We start from the raw sequence: 26,073 nt of genomic DNA, 5'->3' as shown, positions 1-26,073 counted from the left end.
CCTAGAACGCAGCGTTACACCCAAATTCTCAACAGTGTTTCTCTCTTTCATAACGCGTTTTACAAATCCTTCGTCATTTTCCTTCTCCCCGTGCCCACAGCTGCAAACGTGGCACGTATAGTGTACCATATTCATTGGTTTGTCCGTCAGAAACCCACCGTAGATCGTCCAACCGAGGTTGGTTTTAATTGCTATTGGTTGACCCGGTTTTCCTTCCCGGCTTTTCCTCACGAGCGTCGCACTTGGGTGCCTTACTTCGATCAGAATACGGGGTCGAACATTACAATAGGGTTCAACCGGAACACCTTCTAAGTATCGGTTTCCAGCTTGTAGCTGTTTCACGTCTAGTGTTTGAGCCGGTAACTACAGTTCTTTAACAGTGTCGACATCCTCGAGGTGAAACCGCTTTCCCTTTAGCCCAGAGACGTCTAGATTAACACTATGGGATTCAGGTTCTGAACGGTGCGTGCCTCCAGTCCACTTGAGACACAATGGCCGGGGCTCTCCCGTAAGGTTTAATTCATCTGCCATTTCCTGGTCCATCAGCGTCAGGGAGGATCCACCATCCAGGAATGCGTAACAGTACATCATTATACTCCGTTCCCATACGCTACAATCGGTACGTAACGGAATAGGGTTGTACTCGACCCAGACAGGTGTGCATTGCAAGCTTGTTCGTCGTGCAATGGGTTGACGCTCAGTTCCTTATGCAATAAGGGATGGTGTTTGAAGGTACAGTCATTTACCTTACAATCGATCCACAATTCGATTCACATCCACCTTTGTGCGGCTTCAGGCACTTGCGGCACGCTCTCGCCTCGCGTATTGTCGCCCACCGTCCATCGTAAGAGAGTTCCAAGAAGCGTTTACATATCGCGAGTGACACGCAAGCTCCCTTGCAAGCAATGCAGCAGTTTCGGTTTGCTCTCTTGGCTCCAGTCGTCGTAGATACGCTCGATGCATATCGAGCCCTTTGCTAGAACACTGCTCAGCGTGTGCGTTTACAAAGGCCTTCGACTTCTTGCGGGGCTCCTGGTTCTGGTTAGGCTCCTGTTGTCTACGCGGCTCAGAAACAAGGCAGGCATCTTCTGCTATGGTATAGATCCACTCACTAAAGCCCACAAGATTGACCGTCCGCCAAACACCTGGTGTATCTCGCCCATTCTAGCTTCATCGAAGCGGGAAGCTTCCCAACTACGTCGCCCAGTAACGAAACGTCTCGCAGGTATTCCTTTCGCCCGCACGCGTCGATCGTAACAGCAAGATCTGCACTGCCAGCGCAAAATCGATCAACTTATTCATCGAATCGTCACTTGCATTCGATACAGCCCACTTTCGCTCGATCAGGGCTGTTGCTACGGGAGTGCGTTCGGTGTGTTCGATCCCAGGGGTTGACAACACCTTTGACCTGCTTCAACGTTGTACATCCCACCGAGAATCTTGCGGCACTCCCGTCGTCATAATCACCGCTTTTTAACCCATGGAGGTCTTATACCGTGATAACGAATCACTGAATTTAAGGTGCAAGACAATTTTCCTCACTTAGTGGGCCTTCTGACGGTGTGGTGCCAACTGGAGCACATGTACCTATTTGGGTAACCAAACCCTGTCGTATACTGGTCGTATGCTGACAAGGGAAAACAGGCTTTCTTCTTCGGAAGTGAGTTTTTAGTCTCAAGTACTAAAAAAGTTCGCGACTTAAAACAGTAATATTTCGTTGGAGAGCCATGCTCAAGCTTTTTCAGCCACATTTCGCCATTTCGCTTTACTAAATCGTACACAACTTTAAAATTCGACAACAGATCCTTCCTCTTCTGTTGGGTACTTTTACCACTGCGTCCATTATTTTGAACTATTGTGGTATGCCCCATTGTTTCTTTTGCTGTACGCTTCAGGCTTACCTATCAGTTATTGAGGAAGTGGTACGCTGGTAGCTGGAGCGAGACAGGTGCCAATCAGGGATGACTTGGTTTATAAACCTTGTAATTCTGATCGGTGACGCAAACCAGATCTCCTTAGGCTCTAATAGGCCCTTTTTGAGATACTGCAGTCTGCGTCCTATTAGTGCTCCACAATTGCAGAGCAAGTGTTCCGATCTTGCACGAAACCGAGATTCCATATATTTACTAAATATTTATGATATTTACTCGGGCAATGTCCTGTCATCAGACCGGTAAACGTGCTGAGATCTCTCTTATTGAGACCCAGCAGCAGCTTTTGAGTAACCTTAATACTCGGCATTATAATTTTTTTTAATTGTTTGAGCGATTGTACGGCCATCCAATTGGCCATAATTGTTCGGCTCTCCCATTGTTTCAACTCACTCTTCATCACACAGTCCGAGATACCGCAGAATGGATCCGGACCTGTGAATGGAGAGTTAGAACCACTTAAAAGCTTTAAGCGCTCTTAGTGCCGCTTGGCTGTCAGAGAAAATGCAGATATTAGCATGTCTGTATTTCTTTTTGAGACAGACATTTGTACATTCTATTATAGCAGCTATCTCTGCCTGGAGAACTGTTGGCCAATCTCCCATTGCTACAGATATTCTAGTTCTGGGACCGTACACTCCAGCACCTGTTTTGACTCCCATTTTTGACCCATCGGTATAGAACTTGATTGAACCCCTGCGGACGCTAGGTCCCCCCTCATCCCAAACCGAACGTGATGGTTCGTTTACCGTGTATGGGATGTCGTAGTTGGTTCTAGCTTCCATCCAATCACTGTATATTTCCGCAACTGGGAAAAAAACTTTCAGGATACTCAAATGGCTGGTTTTATCCCCGTCTCGTATTGTTTTCTATCGTTTAAGTGTTAGGGTGCTTTTCTTAGCCTCTAACTGAACGGGTTGATTCAGAGGTAACAAGTGGAGGATAGCTTCTAGAGCCTTCAAAGGTGTGCTTTTCATTGCTCCTCATCGTTGAAGTTTGTTCAACTTTTTAATAGCCGTGGCTTCTGAAGTTTTTGGTCACCATACCAACAAAGCATAAGCTATCCTAGGTCTCACAATGGCGTTATAGACCCACAACACCATTTTTGGTTTGAAGCCCCATGTTTTTCCTATCATTTTTGAACATACCCATAGGGCAGCGTTTGCCTTGCTAATTATTGAATCTAAATGTGTGTTCCAAGATAATTTAGCGTCTAGGATTACTCCCAGATATTTAACGGAGACGCTACATTTAATTTCTTCTTCCCCAACTATAACTTCAGTTTCCTCTTCTTAGTGAAATTGTTGTTTTTGAAGGTTTAATGCCTAGGCCTTCTTTACTACACCAAGATAGTGTGAGGTTTTTAAGGCCCTTTGCATTCTATCCGATATCACGTCGTTGAATTTTCCACGAACCATGATGACTAAATCATCAGCAAAACCCACAACTTCAAAACCTTTTGCCTCTCAGCTTCTCAGAAGATCATCAACTACCAATGACCAAAGCAGAGGTGAAAGAACCCCTCCTTGTGGGCAACCTTTGGTTGCAGTCACCGTTGTTGACAGCCCTCCCAGCTCCGAGGTGATTTGCCTATGTGTGAGCATACTATGAATCCATTCGACTATACAGTTATCAAACTGTCTTTTCTGCATCGCATTTGCCATTGATAAATAAGAAGCGTTATCAAAGGCCCCTTCGATGTCGAGAAACGCACCTAATGCTGTTTCTTTCGATGAAAGAGACTTTTAAATTTTTGTCACGAGCGTGTGTAGCGCTGTGATTGTAGATTTCCCTGCTTGGTAAGCAAACTGGTATTTCGATAATGGATATCTAATCATGTATTCAGACTTAACGTATTCATTTAATACCTTTTCCATAGTTTTCAACAATTCTTCATTTTGAATCTGCGCTGGGGAAATCCCATCTGCACCTGCCGATTTATAAGGTTGAAAGGATCTCACTGCGTTTTCCACCCTAGCCCCTAAGCCAGTGAAAGCCATCCCTGCGACTCTGGTTGCAATCTCTTTTGTTCTCTCAGATCCCGAAGAGTTTCTTTGAGAACATCTTATATCCCAATCAGAGTTCGAGCTGGCAGCAGCATGAACTGAGGAAGATCCCGGAAAGTGAGCCCCCATCATCAAATCTAGTACTTCAGCCGGAGATTTTGTGAACAAACCGTCATCTTTCTTGAGAGTACCGAGTCCGTTCGAATGATCCTTAGCAAGAGTCTTGTTAAGTCTTGCCGCAATTGGAGTACTTTCAATGCTTTCACAATTGTGTACCCAAGATTTCCATTTTGATCGTCTTAGTTCTTTGCTATATTCGGTTAGAGCTCTCCAATATTGAGTCCAGTCCGAAGTAATCTGCTCTATTGAACAGTTTTCGCGCCATTTTGCGAAGCCGTTCGAGCCTTCTGTTCCGCCAGGGAACATTCCTAGTTGAAGTAACCCTTTTAAGTGGACAATTACTGTTATAAACAGAGACTATCATTTGGTTTAAAACCTATGAGACCGACTCAAGTTCTTGAACCGACCTAATTCTTGTACTGACGCTTTTCGATTCGAGTTCAAGCGCATACTGATCCCAGTTGGTTTTCCTAGGATCTCGATATGCGACCTGTGTCACTAGACCACCCACCCATTCGAAAATAATGTGCCTGTGATCAGACAGCGATGCTTCATCCGACACGTGCCAGTTCTGTATTTTCTCCGAAATGACTGGACTGCATCCAAGACTTCCTGCCTGATAGCATTTATGAATGTTGGTTCATTGCCTCTATTAGCCATATCGATATTGTTTGACGAGAGAAATTCTAAAAGGCACTCACCTCGATTGTTGATGTCAGTGCTTCCCCAGAGAGTGTGATGAGTGTTGGCATCACATCCGATGATAAAGTCTTTGTTGACTTCTCTGCAGTATTTTACAAATGCCGCAACCTCTTGAGTCGTGCTACTGCTACTGGACAATCACCAGGAAAGTAGGCCGATGCTATGATAACATCGGATTTTCCCCTGGCGGTTGGTACCTCAACTCTGATCGCGACGATATCTCGCTTGATGAACCCTGTAATGGTAAAACAAATAATATTTGCATTAACCAAGACAACAGCTCTCCGAGAGTCATGCTTGTTCCTGTTACTATTCAGGCTTGTTCCTGTTACTATTAGGTATTCAAACATGCATTCCGATGCAGCTTTCGCATAATGGAGGTTTATCTGCAGAACCCTAGTGTTCTGCATTTTTGTGAATTTTCCGCTCACTAGCATTTGGGAGAGGTGGAATCCCTGGAAGTTTAGGCCTCATGGTGGTAGTAGTTTTCTTACTACCAGTACCCGAACTCGGTTTGGATCGAGTGGGGAGCTAACTTCGAGTGGTTTCGCCTTTCCCACGGATCTTACCGGAGTTTACTGGGCCACTTGTGGAGACCACTGTTTTGGTTACACTCGGCCCTGGCACCGCCAGACTGTCAAGATCCATAGGCATGGGAGACTCACCTTGATGAGTCTTCTCTTTACCAGAATCACTGTTGGGAGCCATTTGAGCGTGCTGTGCCATGCTCGGAACATAAAACAACAGTACTTCGTTGGTCTTTCTGCGAGACAGTGGGGTTGATTGCGGGTACCACTAAAAGCTCTACCAACAGACGATATAAGTGTAATTCGAATCGGGAAGAATTTCGTTATGTACGTCTTGTCATGACATGTCAGCTCAATTGAGTAAGCGTCGTTTAAATCAGCTGTATCAATTCCGTTGGAAAGCCATGCCCAAGCTTGTTCTACCAAAGTTCATTTCGCTTGACTAAATCGTACACAGCCTTGAAATTTGATTCATCTCAAAGTTTTAGCAATTTTACGTGACTATACAGAACACCGAATAGTTAAGGTTTTCTATGAACTAATTCAGCTAAATCACGATCTTCATATTTCCGTTTTACCCGCAGATATTTCCCGGATCCGGAGCTGTCCCGTCGGGCACCCAACTACGCGGAGAAGCTTTCCAGTATCAATGTGTACTTCCCGGAATCCGGCTACGGCAGCCGAACACGAACCATCATCTTGGTTGACCACAACAATCGGATGGAATTCATCGAAGAAACAATGTCCTCGGCCGATCCGGACGGTGGATGGCAGCGGACGCACATCGAACGACAATTTTGATAGACGATCAATGCGTTACGTCGAAAATTAGTCTAGATACTTTCGGAACAATGATCACGAAAACCTCACGGCTCACGGATAATAGATTTTCAATCTAACTGTTTTTATTGTATTTACATTTCACTGTTTGCGTGTTACTATACCTCAGTAAAGATCTATCGCACATTTTCGGTTGAATGCACTCAATTTGATAGGAAATATATTGAACATACAACCAATTATCAAACACTTACCATCGTAGAGAAGACTCCTTTATTTTCGCTTCGTTCCTGCCTTCATCAATCTGTTCTTAGCCCCCGCAGCTGCACCTTTTCTGGCTCCCTTCCGAGCGCCTTTTACAATACCCTTAAACTGACCGGCGTTTTTGGCTCGTTTTCTGAAATAAAAACTCACTTTAAGAACGGAGTCACTTAAAAAATAGTAATAAAGAAATACCTCCTGTTCAACGAGTTTCGACTTAGAGGAACGTACGCGTACGGTTCGTGTTTGCCCTTCTTCAGCATATCACCTTGCGCCTTCTTGGACTTGTATTCGACACCGGTCGAAGCGTACGTTTTTGTGGTTTTATTCGATTTGCCGGACTTGCCGCTGTAACCGGACTTCACCGACGCTGCTACCGGTCGGTGAATACCTTTTCCACCGGCCACGTACCGATTGTTGCTCATACCCGACCGTACGCTCATCGCTTCCATTGCCTTTCGCTTGCGCGAGGAAGGTCCTTCGGGTTCCTGCCCTTCATCGGCCTTGCCATCGTCCTCTCCGCTGTCGCTATCCTCCTGCTCGTACACTCGTTTCTTCGCCTTATCACTGTAGCCGACATTCTCGTCTGGGTCCTCGTCCGAGTCGGAATAATCTTCGATGTCTTCGATGATTAGCCGCCCGTCGGGTGCCGTTGCGAAGCCACGATTCGAGTCTCGTTTCTTGCGATCTTGTGTGCCGCTAGTGCCGGGCTCCGATTGGTCCATCGGTTGGGATGCTAAAATGTTGGTAAATTTTAAACATTGGCTGTGATTTCGAACCGAAATTACTTACTGGTTATTTTACTGATGGCATCCAAATCTGCCAAATCAACGATGCTTTCCGGAGATTCCTTGATGTAAGTGTTCATTTTCTTCCTAGCTTTGCGTTCGTCTTCCAAACCGGAGTCTGAGTCAGATTCCGAATCTGCTAAAATATCGTCGATTCTGTTGGAGGAGGATCAAAATAACAATTAAAATTGATTTAAACATTTTTTCAAACTAAACAAACGTACGTCAAGCTCTTCTTCTCCAGCGGACCAGCCAAATCGTCCTCCTCATCGTCGTCGTCTACGTCACCAGCGCCACCACCACGGCGTTGTTTCTTCGCGTCTTCCAACTTGTTCCGCTTAGCTCGAGCCAGCTCTTTGCGGATTTTCTTTAGCCGTTTGTGCGTAACTTCGTCATTGCCGGGAACCAACTTAACAATTTCTTCCGCCCCGAAGCGTTTGCATAGGCGCTTCAAGGTGTAACCAACCAACAGCCGACAGTGTCGTTTCGTGTCCGGAACCATCGACGAAAGTGCTTTCATCTGTCGGGGAAAACGCATATTAAAATGGTCAGTGCTAGCATTCTCAACTAGCATTCAGTTTAGGTACTTACGATGATGGGCAAATAGTTGGTGACCATCGGAACGGGCAGGATCTTAATGTAAATCAGAAGGAAATTCAAGGCCGCATCCACCTCGGTCCGGTTGTGGCAAATTACGATAGTCAAAACCTGCTCCAGCAGGAACTTCAGTGAGTCTACGGTCAGAGAGCCGGTGAAGGTTTGCAGCACATTTTTTAGTACCCAGATTGTGTTGGTTATCAGTGTGCTGTCCCCGGCCAGACCGGCTATGATGATGTTTTCGAATTCGTTCATTTTTCCTTCGTCCTGAAATTAAAAAAAAAGGGTTTTAATTCGATTTGGAGAAGAACCTGAGCCAGCATGTGCCTACATTGTACATGTTTCCGACCATTTCAATTATATCGTTGGAGAGGTTTTCCTGCTTAACGGCTTCCACGCTGTAGGACGCCACCGCTTCCGAAACGGTTCGCACGACAATTTTATTTCCAATCTTCGTTTCTGGATTCTTCTCGATGAGTAATTTGAGACAACTGAAAAAGAAAAATTTCCATTAGCACTCAACACAGCAGGCTTTGCGAGCCTTAAAAAACCATGGCGTTCGTAGCCAATCTCCTAGGAAACCAAATACTCACGCCAATCGTGGTGCTTGAATTCCGTCAAAAGTCGAGTGCAAAGTTCCGAGCAGTAGTTTCTCCAGATTTCCCTGCTTGGACTGAATAAATTCCACGCAACCATTGTTGGGTGAGGCCAGAATTTCGCGCAACAGCTTAAATGCTTTCTTCATCTGGCGACGCACGTTGGCATTGGTTTTGGCAACAGTTTCCTGTGTCTTATCTCGCCGTAGAATAACCGCAAGATACCGTTGGTAAATGTCCTCTAGCTTATCAGCTGTCTGATAGAGCGACAGCTGCTCCACTACATCAAACAGCATATCGTAGATGAAGGTTCCCGGTGCTTTAGCCGTCAGTTGATCCAGCGCTACCGAGTGCATTTCGTCCAGCACTTGTTTCGGAGTGATACTCAGGTAAGCTTTGATAGCTTCAAACGCCGCCTGGCGGACTTCATTCTCATAGCTTCCCTTCGGTTTGGTAGTGTAGATGTTGAACAGACGCGGCAGGAAGTTTTTCGCGTACTTGCCCACTTCTGCCTTATCCGAATCGGACTCCAAACCGGAAATCAGCTCCTTCAAACCATCCAATATTGGGGATCGCATGTCAGGATTTTCATTAAGAACGGTTCCAAGAGTTTTAGCGATGAGGCGGAAGTTTTGCACATCTTTCGGGCGGCGACAAAAGCCCGGAAAGAGACCCCACAACTGGCAGCAGAGCAACTCAAAAATGTGCGCCTGTTGTTTGTTGTCCGATTGCTTAAACTTATTCCAAAGCACATAGCATTGGTAGGCCAATTTCAAAATCACTGAATTGAATATCTCCAGTCGAGACTGATTGAGACCCTCACGGAGCAACGGCAACAACCATGTTTTATCCAAATCAATTTTACCGGCCGCATCGGCCAGTGGAACACATTCCAGTACCAGTCCGGTATCCATCGAACCGATCGCCTGCAGGACTGCGTGTTCGATCTGAATTCTGCTGGAAGACTTCGGATCATATCGATTAGCTAAAAATTTCAGCGCCGGCGCAAGCTCCTTGCCAAAGTGACGTCCGGTAATGTCGAAAGCAATCGCCAGAATTATCAGCACTTGATTGGAAGCATGTCCAAACGGAGCCGAACTCAGAACGTCGACTATGGACTTTAGGATCCGTTCGATCGAAACGCGATGCTTTTCAACCTCATCATCTTCGCAGCACGCTTGAATGCACTCGTAAAGAATATCCTTGAGGCAGTTGGAAGCGGCCGAAACCACCTCCATTTTGCCGGAGGACCAAAAATCGTGAGTACATAGGTCGACAAATCTCGGTAGAGAATTGCTGCACATTGTTAAGCTATATTTCGCCAAAAACAGATGACCTTCCTTGAGAACAGTTAGCCAAGCGATGATCTGTTTAGAATCCGATTTGTCTGGTCTGTAATCGTATAGCGCAGCTATTAATTTTCCTGCTAGGACAGGAGTTAAGTTTTCCGTTTTAGAAGAAAACAGCGAATGAAACGTTTGGAAACAGTTCGTTCTGATTAGAACATTTGTGGCAGTCATGATCGACAGTAAACTTTCAGCCACCACTTTTATATCCTCTTTAGAGAATCCGGGTAGAGCGTTATGCAGCAAACCCAACGTATGCAAAACTATTGTTTGATTATTTCCCACATTCTCCGGTTTAAACTGTCCTACGCAAAACTTTGCCACACGGCTACTGATAGGATGAAACTTCACCAGCGGTTTTCGAACCTCTTCCGTTCGCTCTTCCATCGGTTCCTCATCTTGTTCCGCGGACTCCATTTTCGGAGGAAGCATAAAACAACTGCCATGGATGATGGCCACCACAGCGTGCTGGGCTGCTTTGCGAATTTTTGGCTTCGTATGAATAACGAACGCCAGAATTGCATCGAAAAATTTCAACGTTGATGAATGCTTCCATTGAGAGTACTCTTGAGCTCGCAGAACAACCGACAGACAGCCGACAATGCTCCTAACGACGCTCTGATTTTCCGTATCGGCATAACGTTCCAGTAGGCTCAACAAAATTTGTCCACAATCGGAAAACTTCTTCCGCAGCACCCCCTCGGGAACAGATTTAATACCCATTGCAAGCAATGACACGGCTGCCACTATATCGTTCTCCTCTTTGGTCGCCTCAATTGTTTCCATCAGTGCCAGAAAGTATTCCGTACTACTCTGAGTTCCACCGTTCTCTTTAATGACCTAAAATAGAAACTCAATTCCTAAACTAATCCAAATTAATTCACTTCATAGGACACTTACCTCAGTCAGCGCAGCCAAAATAGCCAACATATCCTTCTGAAGCTGCGAGTCGGCCCGAAAATTATTCAACAACTTCTTAAAACTCATATTACTGCAGGCGCTCCAGTTCGAGGCAAACGTTTGAAAGGTCTTGAACGTTCCAAGCTGCGATTCCGTCATTCCATCTGCCCCCTCGAAACCGTCGTTCATGCTGAACGATTTCATACTGGCCGCCAGATCATTTACGGTGGGACCTCCCTCCCGTTGACCACTGTACGATTGCACGGCATCGTGCTTCAACACCGCATCGAGCGTTAGCTGACTGGCCGCCCCCGAAGTTCCCTGTTCCGGGGGAGCCAAACTCAAGTTTGCTTGAAAGAAGCGACTCTTGGCTTTGGCACGATGCTTGTTCGTTACCGGATTCGAGTTCGAAGCTTGACCGTGAGCCCATCGTTTTCCTCCGACTTTCTTCTTTAGTTTGGAACGAAATTTACCCATGTTTGAAGTTCACTTTCATAAAAATTTTAAATTTTCACTGCTCAATGTGTGGAACGACTAGCAAACACACCGCATGGGAATGGAAAATAAATAACAAACGTGCTTGCTTGACGAGCCTGACAAGAAAACTGAGATGAACAAGAAGATTGAAACGGGTAGCTGTCAGAAAACGTAACATAGGTAACGCTCAATTTATGTTAATGACCCTGAAGACAAACGGCGAGTTTAAGGACCGTTTAACTATTACGTAACAAGCCGGGCTGGGGGTATCTCACCCTATCCAGCTTTTTACGCGCTATAATGGTGGCCGTTATAAATTGTGTTCGTAATATGCGAACAATCTTTTTGACAACTCTGCATACATCAAATCTGGCATTCTTCTCTTGCAACACTACCGTGCTCTTTCTTTCGTTTACGTCAAAGAAGGAAAGCAAAACTGTGCGAAAGTAGAATCAATATATATAGAATGCCAGTGTCGCTGTTTTTCTACAGGACTCATTGTGGTAAACATGGTGCTAACAATCTGTATCAAGTCTGTGAATCGGGAGCTTCATTGTCAAACTTGCTCATTGTTATTTATCTGTTCTTTATCTGTGCGCTGGTTGGTGCTGTCATCAGTGCGCTCATCGCTGTGTTTGCATGCCAGTGAAATGTTTTTGAACGCTAATTTTCTTTTCGTCCGGATGATTGAACCCCAAAACTGCACCTGTTTGCACCGATTTTTTCAGAAATTTGAAGCCAGCGAAGTTTACAATCACATTACTTGGCAGCCATATTCGAAATTTTAAACTGGTTGTCAAAGTTTGACAATGAGATTCCCCTTTTGATGAATCTCAGGCACACACATATGCATATATAATGTAAATACATTATCTGAATATGTATGATGTTTACCACGCGCACTGGCAGCGACACTGGCATTCTATATATATTGATTATACTTGTGCGAAATGCAAACAAAACTATCGCCTTCCTTCTTTTGCGTAAACAAAAGAAGGAGCAACACGGCCATACAGGAGAAGAGTGCCCACACGGAGAATAAAAATGTAGTTTCAACCATATTTATGGTTGTTTTACGCACAAACAAAAATTTCGTTTTGTTTCAAACTGAAATGTATGATTGAAATGAAAATATTTATTGTTACATCAATGTCAACTTCAAATTTGAAAATACTTTACTTTTAATTCAAAACTGTTATTTACTTGATTCAAACAGAATCTCGTTTGGAAACAACAATATTTTCAGGTTGTTATAAAAATATTTTATTGAGGCTTAAAACAACAATCGTTTTGTTTGAAACAAACTGGAGCTTTTTCGCTCCGTGCAGTTTTGATGTATGCAGAGTTGTCAAAAAGATTGTTCACATATTACGAACACAATTTATAGCGTCCACCATTATAGCGCGTAAAAAGCTGGATTGAGTACATCCCTATATCGAGCTGCAGTGAGTGACAGCGTGAGGATGTTCCGGGCTCATAATTTGACAGCGGGCCCAAATCAGACTGCTGGTAGTTGAGTGAAACGCAGTGGTGAATTGCTATTTCATTTTCGCACACACGAGATGTTGGTGGCGAAAACATGACGGTTGCCTGTCGATGGGGTGTGGTATCTTGAATTTAGGTACAAATTGTAATGTAAATTGAGCTTACTGACGTTTAATGTACGCACACATCGATGCGCGTTGTTGTTGCTGTTGTTAGATTTTACAATGATTTCACACGTTTGTTTTTGTTTTTCCCCAGTTACAGCCCGGTAAAAAACATACGTTTGAGTAAAATACAATAAGCACAGACTAACAGACGTAACACTGAAGCCTCATTCCATCGTCAATAAAACGATCATTTCAAATTTTCGCTTAAGCCAAGACTCAAACAACAGTCGCTGCGCGAGCACGCCGCTCACCTGCGCTGGCGCTGATGTCAGATACTGTACAAGTAAATTTATAGCATCGCTAAATTTATAGCAACCTATTCTGCGTAGCACGAGGACTGCGCCAGGTGATGCTAGTGTTTTTTCCAAGTTTTAGTGGTGTCAATGAAACGATGTTTTGTTAAAAAATTTGTTCGAAGTGTTACGTCTGTTAGTCTGTGCAATAAGTTTCTGTAGCTTTTTGCACTGGGCTTAGTAAGCTCTATATCCAGCTTTTTTCGAGTCATAATGGCGGATGTGTTCGTAAGATTTGAGGACACTGGTACAAAAAGGCATGTAATACATCCGAGAAGTGACGGGGTGAAATATACGCATTTTATTCTTTCATTTTTGCAGTAGTTAGGGGCTTTATTAAAGAAAGTTTTATATGGGTATCATTTCTAAGAGTCAAAACCAAACATTTAATGGAAAAAAACTTTTGACAGAAAACCTCTCTAGCCTCTATCTAACTTTTACGCGCTATAATGGTGGACGCTATAAATTGTGTTCGTAATATATGAACAATCTTTTTGACAACTCTGCATACATCAAATCTGGCACTCTTCTCTTGCAACACTACCGTGCTCTTTCCTTCGTTTACGCCAGAGAAGGAGAGCAAAAATGTGCAAAATGTAAACAAAACTATTGCTCTCCTTCTTTTGCGTAAACGAAAGAAAGAGCAACACTGCCGTACAGGAGAAGAGTGCCCAGTTTTGGTGGATGCAGAGTTGTCAAAAAGATTGTTTGCATATTACGAACACAATTTATAGCGTCCGCCATTATAGCGCGTAGAAAGCTGGATAAATTCATACTTTCACAAAGCGCATGAAATAATACAAAGCAAAATTATATTTTGCACGATAAACTTTGAATGGCATGAAGATTAGCTCATAATAGACCAAAATAACTAAAGTTTTGTTTCGCATTAAGGAACGATAATTTTCTTCTTGGAAGTTTATTTGTGAAAGTATTTGTTTATTTGTATAAAAATATCAGCAGGCCTACTGGCCCTACTGATACACTGAAACTAGAATCTATGTGCTAGTGCCAGGAAACGAGTTTTCAGTACCTCGCGGCTGACGTTTAAGTCGAAGCTATGTGTAAATCGATTGAAATGACGTTGCAGACCGATGATTGTGCTAAATGTGCTATAGTTTGTTCGCCGATGAGGTACACGCAGAAATGGACCGTTGCGTATAATGCGACGAGTGTTCAACGGGTCAAGATCGATGAGTCTGCAGCGTTGTTCATAGCAGGGCAGCTGAAAGGGGTCGTTCCAGGGCAATCTTCGAAGTACAAAACGTATGAATCGGCACTGCACTGACTCGATTCGGTAAACTCCATTTTGGTTCATCAAGGTTGGACCGGACAAGAGCACAGTAGAGAGCTTTGAGGCAGTAGATGTCGTTGAAGTTCTTGGCGATCCGCATGATAAAGCCCAGATTCCTGCAGGCCTTATCGACAATATATGCGATGTGCTGTTTGAAGTCAAGCTTGGAGTCAAGCAGTGTTCCCAAGTCCATGACACAATTTTCGCGGCGTAGAGGCACGTCTGATAGAATGTAGTCGAAAACGAGAGGGTTCAATTTCCTTGAGAATGTTATTATTTCACATTTGTCGGAATTAAGCAGCATGCGGTTATCTGTGCACCATTTTGCAAAAATCAGTAGCTGCTCTTGCAAGAACGCGGCGTCGGACGGATTATCGACTTTAGCATACAGCTTCAGATCGTCGGCAAAAGAGAGTCGCGGGCATTTAAGCAGGAAGTTGACATCGTTGAAGTAGACGAGGAAAACCAAAGGTCCGAGAGGCTACCTTGTGGAATTCCAGAGTTAGCAGTGAAAGGTCTGGAGGTGAACCCGTCGATGCTAACTTCTAGGTTGCGATCGGAGAGGTAGGAAATAAACCATCGTAGTAACGAGCCTCCGATTCCGAGTTTGTCCAGTTTGGCGATGGCGATTCGATGGTTCAATTTGTCGAAAGCAGCGGAAAGGTCCGTGTAAATACCGTCCGTCTGCGAACGGTCGTCAAAACTTTTTATCACGTCGGACGTAAGCGTTAGAAGATTGGTTGTCGTAGACCGCTGGGGCATGAAGCCGTGTTGATCGTCTACGACATATTGCTTAAAGAATCCAAATACAGGTGCATACACAACAAGCTCGAACAGTTTTGATATCGAGTTTAGTGCAGAGATGCCGCGATAGTTATTCACATTTCACATATTCCCCTTTTTATGAACAGGAAACATGTATGCCGATTTCCATATTGTTGGGAAGACACCTGTACTGATTGATAAACTGAACGGCTCATCGGAGCAGCCAAAGCGTTGATACAATGCATGTCAAAATATTGTGCCCACTTGTGCTCAATATCCGCCATTATCGCTTGTGGAAAGCTGGATATAAATTGATTATACTATACAGTCAACTTTCGTTCGTTGGGCTATCTTTAAGTGGGCTACGTTTTAATCGGGCTCCCGTTAATTGGGCTATAGCTCATCTAAAACGAAGTCAAACGTCATTTCTGACAGCGATTTTTTTCTTTTGAGGGGCTCTTGAATATAGTTCATTCAAGTGTGGAAAATATTTTATATAAAAAATACTAAAATTAATTAAATGGAAACACTTATGAACTTGACCCCCCCCCCCATTTTTAGCATCACGGTGAAACAGTTAAAAATGCCAATATATATTAACATTGTTGTATGAAATTCTACTATTTACTTGTGAATAGTGAAATAAATTTCAACTACGAAAAGTTTAGTTTCCGCTTTGATTCCGTATTTTATATAAGTGTATATTAATATAAACCTTTCTGCGACGGTTTCGACAAAAACAATCGATATATCCCTAGGTTTTGACATCTCAGTCCAATTAACGAAAGACTTTCACTAAATGGGCTAAGAGCTTAGTGAAATTAGCGAAAGTTGACTGTATTGGCGGATATTGAGCACAAGTGGGTACAATCTTTTGACATTCATTGCAGGAGCGTCGAGTTCGCCCTGACCTAGTTACTATGGAAACATCCATGATTGTTTGTTGTTCGAGTGTAAAAATGTAAACATTGTTTAATTTTGCAGATCAGCTGAAGAACATAATTGAACGGATAAGAGGTTTTATGGATTGTAGCTTCGCAGTTTTCACAAACTTCAGGGAGAATGTCCAAATATACGCAACGGAAAGTATCTTATCAAGTCGAGACGCTGTTCGAGAGTAAACTTGGCAACGGCTTGACCAATATGAAGTAAATGTTTGCCTCTGAGTGCACTCGAATGTTTAATTCGCACGATTGTAAAAAGTATTCTGAGTCGGTGCTTTCAGGAAATTATGGCCGCAAACCACTACAAAAGTTTGAGTCCGTTCATTTATGTTCCTCTTCTCTTCAGCTGATCTGCAAAATTAAACAATTTTTACATTTTTACACTCGAACAACAAACAATCATGGATGTTTCCATAGTAACACCGTCAGGGGCGAACGCTCCTGCAATGAATGTCAAAAGATTGTGCCCACATGTGCCCAATATCCGCCATTATCGCTCGTGGGAAGCTGGACAGCCAATTTTGAAACACAAATGTTGTTTAAATATTTAGTTGTGCCAGTACACGGTTGAATAGCAGTGTTTGACCCGTTATTTGAAGAAATAGATTAAATTAATCACCAAACGATGTACTGGTACCTAAAACTGCTGCGGTTACGTAATATTTAAATGGAGCTACCTGCAACATTTCAGTACGGCGTTTATAAATCTGAAAACAACCCTGATAACCTTGAAAAATCAAAACAACGCATAAAAGCCTGGAACTGTCAATGTCATCTTGTAACTTTCGCTCGAATTTTTACGTTTACGTTTGTCTTTGCAATGCGTCGTTCGGTCGGTCGTTTGCCGCCAGCTGCAGAAAACAAGTTTTTTTGAGTGCCAAATATCGTCCACGTTCAGTGTGAAAATACTGAAAAATGTCCGATTCCGAAATGAAAAGCGATAACGACGATAGGGTATGTAGCACAGAGTGCCAAACTTTATTGAGGGACCTGTTAATGATTGGTTTTTTTTCGTTAGGATGATTCGATGGACGCTTCCGGTCCGGGCGACGCAGAAGAACGTGAATCGGATTCCGACAGTTCGTCCTCCAGCGATAGTGACGATACGGATGACGACGAAGCTGCCCAAATCAAGGAATATCTGGAGCTGCTGGGAAAAATTCAGGAGGATAAATATAACTATGACAACTATGTGAAACTTTTGGATAGTGCTCAGTAAGTAGCTTGAATTTTCTAATGTTTGAGTCAGAAAGATTAATCATAGGTTCGTTTACAGTCGTATGACGGATCTGGACAAAATTCGGCAAAGTGCAGAAATTTTCGCAGCCGTCTATCCGCTATCGCCGGAGATTTGGTTGCGCTGGTTAGACAGCGAACAGCGGATAGCGTCTTATGCGGAGCAGTGGCTGGAGGTGGTCAAATTGTACCGACGGGCTTTGGACGATTACTTCTCCGTCGAGGTGGCAGAGCAGTTCGCACGGCTAGCCCAGAAAGTGCACGTCGAACTATCGGAATCAATTTGGGATACGTTAATTCCAACGTACGGGTTGCATACGACCAAGGGTCGTACCATCTGGAAACTTTATCGCGATGATTATCTTGGAAAAAATGAAGAGTATGTTGGTTGTGACAATTGTGGTGGGGTGAAGCTAATTTTTCGGTTTTTTGTTTTAGATCGCCGGAGCGTTTTAACAGGTTGGCACGGATTTATGAGCAGGAATTGAAAATTCCCCTCAAAAATATGGAGGATTCCTATATTGAGTACAAGTTGCTCTGTGAGAAACATAAAGATGCGCTGGAGGATTTGAATCCGGAAAAGTTTGAGCGACGGTACAGACAGGCCAAAGATTTACTTCAAAGAATGCTTCCGTTCGAGGACAAGCTGCTAGCGCTGGAGCCTAACTTTCATCAGGAACGGGCGGAGCTCTACCGGCAGTACATTCGAGAGTGTCGTTCGCAGCTGGGAGATGACGAGCTGCAGGTACTGTACGAACGATCGGTCGCGGATTGCTGTTTGGATCCGACTGTGTGGTGTGATTATTTGAAATATTTGGATAAATATCCTCCGGATTTGGAGGAAAGCTCGGCCTCTCCTGTGTTTAGTCAGAGTGCGTTTGATTTGGTCAATCGGGCTCTAAGAAATTGTCCGTGGAGTGCGGAGCTGTACGTGGAGAAGATGCGTATCGTTGAAAGGGAAAAGCGTCCCAAAGAGGATATTCTCAAGATAATGGAGGAGGTAGCTACGGTGGAGTTTCAGGCTCCCGAGCCGGCCGTGAAAGTGTGGTTGGAGTACTTAACCTACTTGCGTAGGCATGCGAATTATGAGGAGGAAAAGGAGAGAGATATTTTGCGGTCTAATTTTGAGTTGGCTTGGAATCAGTTAGGAAGGACGTGGGGAGAGCTGGCCGATCCGGAGTGCAAAATTTTGCAGTTTTGGGGACGTTTGGAATATGGACAGTTGGCGAATCCCCTGAAAGGTCGTGATCTTTGGCATAACGTGATGGAAAGCTCGGATAATTCTACAAGGGCAGGACTGTGGATCGAATATGCTGAATTGGAGGCCAAACGAGGTTTGGAACCGGTTAGGAAACTATATCGGAAAGCCATCGGCTCGGTGGGTCTCAATGATCCGGAAACACTGGCAGCAGCCTGGATGAGATTTGAACGTTGCTATGGGTCGCTGGAGCAATTGGCTGCTTGTCAGGAAATTTGTACTGCCACGGTGCAGGCGTATTATAAATCTCTGAATTTGCAGAGAACCCCAAAGGGACGCCGCTCAGATCCTAAAAAAGAACAAGATCCAAGAGAAGGATCATCAAAAATGAAGCCCAGCCGGAAGCGCTCGTTAGATGATCAGAAATCAGAAGCCGAAAGTAAAGAAACTGACTTCAAAAGGCCCAACATTCCGGTAGGTCCTATGCCGGTGAAAAAATCTGAGCCCAGTTTGGAGGAAAATACGAAAAGAATTCGTTTGGATGAACCCCAAGCCAAGGAAATCGATACGTCCAACGACAGCCGCCGGTTGTTTTTCAGCAATCTCAGTTTTGATGCCACCGAAGACCAGATCCGTGCCAATTTTCCCGAATTGCAGTTTAAATCTATTGAGTTGGTTCAAGGTTCCAGCGGTAAAAGTCGAGGTTTCGGTTACGTTGAGTTCGAAAGCGAACAGGACGTGCAGCGTGCGCTTAGTTTCGACCGCCGTCCACTGGATGGTCGCCCTGTGTTCATATCGTCCCTGGCCCGGGACAAAACAAACCGGCAGCATAAGTTCAAATACTCGGAACGTTTCGAGCCGAACAAGCTCTTTATTAAAGGATTACCGTTCGAGGCCGGCAACGAGGATGTACGCAAACTGTTTCAACCGTTCGGTAAACTGCGCGATGTTCGTGTGGTGTATTATCGCAGCGGTAAGTCGAAGGGGCTGGCCTATGTGGAGTACGAAAGTGAAGCTGCCGCGAAGAAGGCCGTTCTCAAAATGGATCAGTACGAGATGAATGGATTCACGCTCTCGGTAGCGCTTTCCGCTCCACCTCCGAGGGGAAATCCGACCGGTGCCAGTAGCTCGCAAGAAGGAACGGCAGTACCGGAAGCCGGGAGCAGTTTGGGCGGAGGAAAACGACATGTCGTCAAGGGGTGGGTTGATTTGAGTCTGCTTCTCAAGAGCGAATAATTTTAACATTTCTGTTTTTTTTTTCAGTGATGTCAAGCAGAAGCTATCCAGCATGATTCCGACAGCAGTTCTGAAGAAGACTGCAACTCAGACTGCTCCGCAAGCCACAAACAGCTCCAATGGAAGCAAACCAAAATCGAACGAGGATTTCCGAAAGCTTTTACTGAAATAGTTCCTTCAATACGACAACTCGTATCATTTTTTTTATTTTTTCTACGTTCCTGTCTTAAACGCTACTTAATTTGTTCCCCCAGCAGGGAGTTTTTTTTCTTTTCAGTTCTTCAAAGATTATAAGTACTCACTAACTGTTTTCCATGTTTCATGTCACTATATTTCTTCTATTAAGAACGATAATTACTTGAAAAGTAACGAAAATAAAGAGATGAATTACCATTACTAGACGGTTACTTAATTTTGATGCTTCGCTTGACGTAAGCCTTAATGCCGCTGCTCTCGCCGGCATATCGAGTGGTTTCGGTCCGTACCGGCCGGACGGTTCCCTTTCGCCGTACCAGTGCCTTCTGGAACTTACGGCGATTCTTGACACGAATATTGCGCTCATCCTTCCGCTTGTGCGGCGTAAGACCCTTGTTTTTAGCCATCTGGTAGGTAATCTTTCGCTTCGCGTCACCCGCCGATTCTTCTTCCTGGTCCTCTTCTGGTTCTTGTTCCTCTTCCTCCGAAGAGTCCTCCGTTCGACGTTTCTTCGCCTGCGGAGCATCTTCGATGCTTTCATCCGACTCGTAACTGTCCGATTTCTGTTCCAATTCTTCGTTGGCTTCAATTTCTTTCAGTATATTTAGTTTCTTCTTTTTGGGTTGCTCCGCTTCCGGTTGGTCATCAATAGAACCTTCGATTGACAGTTCTTCACCCGAAGCGATGTGTTCAAGAATGGTTTCCACTTGCGGCTTGATCGAGTTCTCATATTTCTGCTCCAATTCAAGCAGCAACTGTTTCATTTGAACCATCCGCTTGACAACCGGATGATTTTGAATTTTGACTTTTTTAGCTTTCAGCAGCAGATAGAAGCTAATGTTGTTGCAGTAATTTAAGCTCAAATCATATCGTGTTTTCAACAGCATCACAAACGGATGCTCGTCGGTAATGTTGCGCTCGGAAAGATAGCTCATCACCGGTTCCAGAACCTCTTGGCACTCTTGTAGGTTCTTTTCAAAATCCTCTACCAATCCGTCAAACTCGGGGGCCTCTTTCCTGAACAGTTCCCGTTTCTGACGATCGCTCAAATCCGACAAATCAGTTGTCAGTTTGATTTCTGCGCTTTCTTTCTTTTTCTTTTTAGCAGATTTGCTAACGGCCGCCTCCGTCTCATGTTCGGTAACAAACACATCCAACGAAAAATCAGCTTCGTTTAGTTCCTTTGCTAATCGTTGTTGGATTTCTTTTGCTTCGATTTCTTCCAGCCGAGCTCTTTCCTCTTCCTGTGCGGTTAAGCTGTCGTAATCCTGATCTACATAATCAGCACCATAGAAATTTCTGGCTTTTGAACCCCATGCTTTCCTGTCTGGTAGATCATCTAAATCCTCCTTATCTTCGATGTCGCTATCATGCTCAAACTTTTTAATTTCATCAAAATCATCATCTTCCTCCTCCTCGTCCTCGTATTCACCATCATCATCATCTTCGTCATCGTCCTCAAAACCCAGAACCTCCTCTTCGCCATCGGCGTATTGACCAGGTTTGCCTTTCTTGCGATCCCGTATTTTCGTCAGCAGTTTTCGTTCCCGCTCATCGTACTCGCCTTCCGATTCCGACGGGTCGTACCGATCTCCGACATCGTAGATGCTAATTTTATCCGGCATTTCACCAGTACCGTAATATTCTGCTCAAAACTTTAGTCAAACTTTAACAATAAAATGGAAAACACTACCAACAATTTCACACGTGCTATGCTACTGTTTATGTATTTTCTAGGCAAAACAGCCTGACGAACACCCAAACGTTATGCTCGCCCGTCCACTGACAACGCGTAACGGCCTGTAACGCACGTCCTTCTGCGCTAGAAGGAAAATGTCAAAAATATTTGTTTACCTATTTTTCCACCAAAACCAAACTAATCAAATCCACTGAATGAAACGCTGATCGGCTTCGAATTTTTTTTTAATTGTGTGCCGACGGACGGCGTTGACCGTAAATTTTATCCGCTTACCTACAGCATGAAAGTGTGCCGTGTGTGTTTGTCGCCGGATAACCAGTTGTACCATTCGCTGTTTGCCGTACGAGAAGAGAGAACCATTGCCGAAAGCATTATGTTTTGCACTGGCTTGCAGGTTGGTCGCACACAAAATGCAATGCTACATAATTCTATTAAACTTCGTTGAAAATTACATTTTAGTTCGAACAAAACGATGGTCTATCTCAGTTCGTGTGTTCCTTTTGTACGGAGGAATTCCTCAAGTTCTTTAATCTACGAAAGCAGTGCTTGGAAGCTGACGCTTTTTTGCGAAAAACTCTTAGCTCAAAACAGAGTTCAGAAGAATCTTACCCAAATGTAGATGAAACTAAAACAACCAAGCAAGAACCAGATTTAAATGAAGAAGTAAAAATCATTTTCCACGATACATCTGAAATGCCTTCGGAGATTTCGGTCGGCCCCGCTTGGACCAACGAATGGTCAATCGAAGAAGTTCAAGAAGAATATGAAAACCTGGAAACGCTAAATAGTCCAGACAACGTCAACCCATCGGAAAGAAGCAGCTCGGAGTTCGAACCGGAACCCAAACCCGTCCTACGTTCCCCACGTAAACGTAAGCCTCCCGTCAAAACCACCCGCAAACGAAAAAAATCAAGCGCCGCCGACCGCCCTGCTGCGAAGCTCATTTGCTGTGGCTGTCCGGCGGAAAGCTTCGACAGCCAACAGGCCCTGGACGGTCATCGAACGGATCAGCACGAAAAGTACCGCATCACCGACAACGTGATCCGGCCGTACGAATGCGACGTATGCTTCCAGCGTTTTCTCACCCAAAAGCATCTCGACCAGCACAAGGCCCGACCGTACAAGAAGCGCGAATATGTTTGCACCTCCTGTGGGAATGCTTTCTTCGCCAGTAGCACGTTGAAAAAGCACGAAGAAATTTGCGCCGCAAACGAGCGCAACTACGGCTGCGACGAATGTGGAAAACGTTTCACCCAAATCGGTTCCTTGCGGAACCACCTAAAACTACACAACTCGGAGAAAACTCACTCCTGCCCAATTTGTGGCAAAACCTTCCTGAAAAAGTTCGAAGTGCCAATCCACATGGTGACCCATACGGAGGAACAACCGTTCCCCTGTGATCAGTGTCCGGCGCGGTTCAAGCGAAAGCAGGCTTTGCGCAACCACCAGCGGCACCACAGCAATCCGACGCCGTACAAGTGTGACCTGTGCGACGAGTGGTTTAATAATTTTAGTGCACGAAAGTTTCACCGCCAGAAGGTGCATGAAGGGATCGAACCGTTCAAGTGTGATCAGTGTGGGGCGAGCTATGGTCGCAAGAATCGGCTCGATCAGCACGTGCGGCGAGTGCACGCCGACGGCGTGAAAGTTGTGAACGAAACCGAAATAGTCTGACTAATTATATTAGCGTATCGAAAATGGCATTTTACCGGTGAAGTAAAATATGGAAAGAAAATACCTGGATAACTCTTACTCTCTATGTCGGTTAGCTTCGAGAATTACTGACCTAGAACTAATAAGAGAAATGTTTCGTATGGATACACAAATGGTAAGTAAAAGAATCTGTATGATTTTTTATTATTACTGAAGGCTCTACGCCTGTAGGCTAACAGCGGCAACAGATAATCTTCTATATTTGATTCTGTATCCTTTAAATTAAAGGATATTATGTGGCCGGTTGTGGTTGATTCGATCGGTTAGAAGATTGGTTAGATCGGTTCGCTGTTACGGCCTTATTCCCAGACGTCCCCGTGTAAGAATCGTTAAGCCTCCTGGAACGCATGGAGAAAAAAGGTGGGAGGTTATTAAAGCTGACACGTTTGTGTATGGAGGAGAACTATTTCACATTCAGAAACAACTATTACAAATAGTAATAGTGGATGCCCCGATGGGCAATCCATTATCACCATTTCTGTGTGAGCTGTTCATGGCTAACATTGAAAATAAGCTGAACAAAAGAAGGTGCTCCCAAAAAGATGGTGGCGATAAGTCGTTTTAAGCATAGTCAAAAAGGGAGAACTGGAAACCATTCTAGCAGCCATGAATGGCACACACAGGAACTTACACTTCACATACGAAACAGAAAAAGACGGAAAAATTCCTTTTTTGCATATCGTTGTAATCAGACAAATTGAGAGCACAGAAATTGAAATTTACAGAAAACCAACGAGCACCAAACGGGTTATACCTAGCTCATCTAACCACTCCACACAAAATGGCAGCTTTCCATCACATGATACATAGGATGGAAACATTACCGTTAAGTGAGCTAGGGAAACAAAAAGAACACATTTCGGAAATTGCAAAACTGAACGGATACAAAGAAAGGACAATCCAGAACATTATTGCCAAGAAAAGAAGAGAAGCATACAAAAAATCAATCACAACACTAACACCAATAACACCAGAACTTAACAGAGTGGCAGTAGAATATGACGAAAATATAACACGCTCTCTCCGTAGAAAAATGAGGAAATTTGAAATTGACCGAGTCCAATGTGAGTTAAAATAGGTGATCTAGTTTTCACAGTTTGTAGAACAGAAGTGCGCGGAGCATTTGGATAGCAACCATCGACGTTGTTTATCACATTCAACAGTTTTCGCTTTGAAAATTTCGGTAATCTTTAAGGGTAACCCAGCGGGGGTGATAAACAAATTTGAACATCAGAAAACCTCTCTTGACTAAACTTGACCTAGGCTACACCAGCCGAAACAATCAGGTCAAAAATAAGTTGGGATCAACTAAAGATCCGATTGACGAATATAGAAAATTCGGGATTTAATCAGTTGCACATGTTGCGAAAAACAGAGACACACTCAGACGTAACAACTTCCCTAGTAACCAAAAGTTCCGATAAAAGGGGATTTTTGGCTTAATCAGCCAACGAAATGATCATGAATAGAACTCTCTTCAACTTCATTTTTAAGTAATTAACCGTACTTTCAAGTTCGTATTTGATGTTTGAACTTCGAAGGGAATACAAAGTAACTTCTAACAGAACTAGAAAGTTCGCAAAAAGTTCACTTAAGTCGCTATATAGAACACTGTTCAGCCTAAAAAGAAACTCCAATAATTTTCAAAATAAAAAAGATTGGGGGAATATTTTCCCACTTCTTCCTGTTTTGCAGATTCATGACATTTCTCATTAACTAAGGTATTTAATTTCGGTTAATAATCGACTGTTTTTTTATAAATATTAATTTATTGTAACTTACCACACACCACCAACATAAACCTCGGGGATTTGAGAACTCGAGTACTTCTTTTCGGTAACTTAGACGCATACCACTGTTCCGTTGCTAGAATATGCGATTTGCATCGTTTTTACTCGATGTGCTAATTTCTCATTTATCACAGTCCCGAAACGAACTTACACTTAAGAACAACTCATCGGCAGAATTCATGTCACTAGCGGCGTCAGAGATGGCGCAATGCATCAGGATAGGCATGCAACGAGGAACGCACGGGTTCAAATCCAGTAGCGGTCGGTGTTAGGCTTTTTTTAAATGGTCTATCTTAATCGCATGAACCGACTTTACAAAAGTTAGGAGGAGGCGGAGGTAGAAAATGGAAGAGTATAAAAATAGAACTACAAGTGCTGTTTTATAAACTTTTGCCAAAGTTTCTTCAAAAGCTGCTTAGCGCTCTATGCAGCGAACTCAAGGCAACTTTGAAGTTCGGTTAAATACAGGTAAAGCTGCTTAGCAAGCTATACCTCCATAGACATAAAGCTTGTTAACCTTCCTTAGACACCATTATCCAAACTCTAAGTTACTTTCAAGTTGTATGTTGAACTTTCAAGCTGCATGTTGGACTTTCAAGTTGCTACAGATATTAACGGTACTTTAATGAGAATGAAGTTCGGTTTACAAATGTAGTGTCTGGTTGTTCAGCAAGAAAGTTCTACGGAACTAAATTTGAACCAAATATGAACTTTCAAGTTTGTTCCTTAAGTGAAATTCGAACTTTTGGTTGCTTGGGTTATGATTAAAGAACTTCGCTCTCTCTCCTATCACAGATCCCGGATTCACATCATTCGCATAATCCCATTAGGCTTTTTCATGTTTTCCTTAATTTAATTAATTTTTAGATTTCAGACTCTTGTAGTAGAATTAGTTTACCAATAGAATTTAGTTTACAATAGAATTAGTTTACCTACACCAACTTTGTATACCTACACAGATAGTCTTAAGCATCAACTGACACATTGCATCAGTTTACCTACACTAATTTTGTATACCCACACATAG

At 43.7% G+C, this 26,073-nt stretch overlaps 5 protein-coding genes across 5 annotated transcripts in view; 3 read left to right on the top strand and 2 right to left on the bottom strand.

The window, feature by feature from the left end:
* Window positions 1–6,289, top strand: part of LOC128741300 (transport and Golgi organization protein 2) — a 116,212-nt gene extending 109,923 nt beyond the window's left edge. Inside the window, exon 4 of the mRNA XM_053837013.1 lies at window positions 5,871–6,289. Within this exon, the coding sequence (XP_053692988.1) occupies window positions 5,871–6,087 (217 nt within the window). The 3' untranslated portion in view covers window positions 6,088–6,289. The remainder of the gene's footprint in view (window positions 1–5,870) is intronic.
* LOC128741298 (RRP12-like protein) lies at window positions 6,166–11,116 on the bottom strand. Its single transcript, XM_053837011.1, has 8 exons — window positions 10,555–11,116; window positions 8,306–10,494; window positions 8,044–8,203; window positions 7,707–7,979; window positions 7,340–7,635; window positions 7,120–7,271; window positions 6,523–7,063; window positions 6,166–6,463 (listed from the first exon to the last, which is right to left on the bottom strand). Exons 1-8 carry the CDS (start codon window positions 11,029–11,031, stop codon window positions 6,340–6,342), a joined length of 4,212 nt encoding a protein of 1,403 aa, XP_053692986.1. The 5' UTR covers window positions 11,032–11,116; the 3' UTR covers window positions 6,166–6,339.
* Window positions 11,117–16,824: 5,708 nt separating this feature from the next.
* On the top strand, window positions 16,825–20,030 carry LOC128740803 (squamous cell carcinoma antigen recognized by T-cells 3). The gene is made up of 5 exons (XM_053836369.1): window positions 16,825–16,933; window positions 16,998–17,194; window positions 17,256–17,594; window positions 17,654–19,612; window positions 19,677–20,030. The coding sequence occupies exons 1-5, from the start codon at window positions 16,895–16,897 to the stop codon at window positions 19,819–19,821; spliced, it is 2,679 nt and encodes an 892-aa protein (XP_053692344.1). The 5' UTR covers window positions 16,825–16,894; the 3' UTR covers window positions 19,822–20,030.
* On the bottom strand, window positions 19,967–21,546 carry LOC128740805 (something about silencing protein 10). The gene has a single exon (XM_053836371.1). The coding sequence runs from the start codon at window positions 21,467–21,469 to the stop codon at window positions 20,054–20,056; it is 1,416 nt and encodes a 471-aa protein (XP_053692346.1). The 5' UTR covers window positions 21,470–21,546; the 3' UTR covers window positions 19,967–20,053.
* Window positions 21,547–21,778: 232 nt separating this feature from the next.
* Window positions 21,779–23,217, top strand: LOC128739512 (zinc finger protein 184-like). Its single transcript, XM_053835006.1, has 2 exons — window positions 21,779–21,937; window positions 22,003–23,217. The coding sequence occupies exons 1-2, from the start codon at window positions 21,824–21,826 to the stop codon at window positions 23,215–23,217; spliced, it is 1,329 nt and encodes a 442-aa protein (XP_053690981.1). The 5' UTR covers window positions 21,779–21,823.
* Window positions 23,218–26,073: the final 2,856 nt, after the last annotated feature.

This window comes from Sabethes cyaneus, chromosome 3, assembly GCF_943734655.1.
Source record: "Sabethes cyaneus chromosome 3, idSabCyanKW18_F2, whole genome shotgun sequence".
Lineage (NCBI taxonomy): Eukaryota > Metazoa > Arthropoda > Insecta > Diptera > Culicidae > Sabethes > Sabethes cyaneus.
This window is presented reverse-complemented; position numbering and strand designations above follow the sequence as displayed.

What these genes read in the sequence shown, in the direction of transcription:
- LOC128741298 (XM_053837011.1), bottom strand. Translation starts at nt 11,031, where the DNA reads ATGGGTAAATTTCGTTCCAAACTAAAGAAGAAAGTCGGAGGAAAACGA. An exon ending in TTTTGGCTGCGCTGACTGAG is followed by an intron (nt 10,495 to 10,554) that starts GTAAGTGTCCTA and finishes TTTCTATTTTAG; the next exon opens with GTCATTAAAGAGAACGGTGG. An exon ending in CTGGAGAAGAAGAGCTTGAC is followed by an intron (nt 7,272 to 7,339) that starts GTACGTTTGTTT and finishes CTCCTCCAACAG; the next exon opens with AATCGACGATATTTTAGCAG.
- LOC128740803 (XM_053836369.1), top strand. Translation starts at nt 16,895, where the DNA reads ATGTCCGATTCCGAAATGAAAAGCGATAACGACGATAGG. An exon ending in AAAGCGATAACGACGATAGG is followed by an intron (nt 16,934 to 16,997) that starts GTATGTAGCACA and finishes TTTTTTCGTTAG; the next exon opens with GATGATTCGATGGACGCTTC. An exon ending in TATCTTGGAAAAAATGAAGA is followed by an intron (nt 17,595 to 17,653) that starts GTATGTTGGTTG and finishes TTTTTGTTTTAG; the next exon opens with ATCGCCGGAGCGTTTTAACA.
- LOC128740805 (XM_053836371.1), bottom strand. Translation starts at nt 21,469, where the DNA reads ATGCCGGATAAAATTAGCATCTACGATGTCGGAGATCGGTACGACCCG.
- LOC128739512 (XM_053835006.1), top strand. Translation starts at nt 21,824, where the DNA reads ATGAAAGTGTGCCGTGTGTGTTTGTCGCCGGATAACCAGTTGTACCAT. An exon ending in TGTTTTGCACTGGCTTGCAG is followed by an intron (nt 21,938 to 22,002) that starts GTTGGTCGCACA and finishes ATTACATTTTAG; the next exon opens with TTCGAACAAAACGATGGTCT.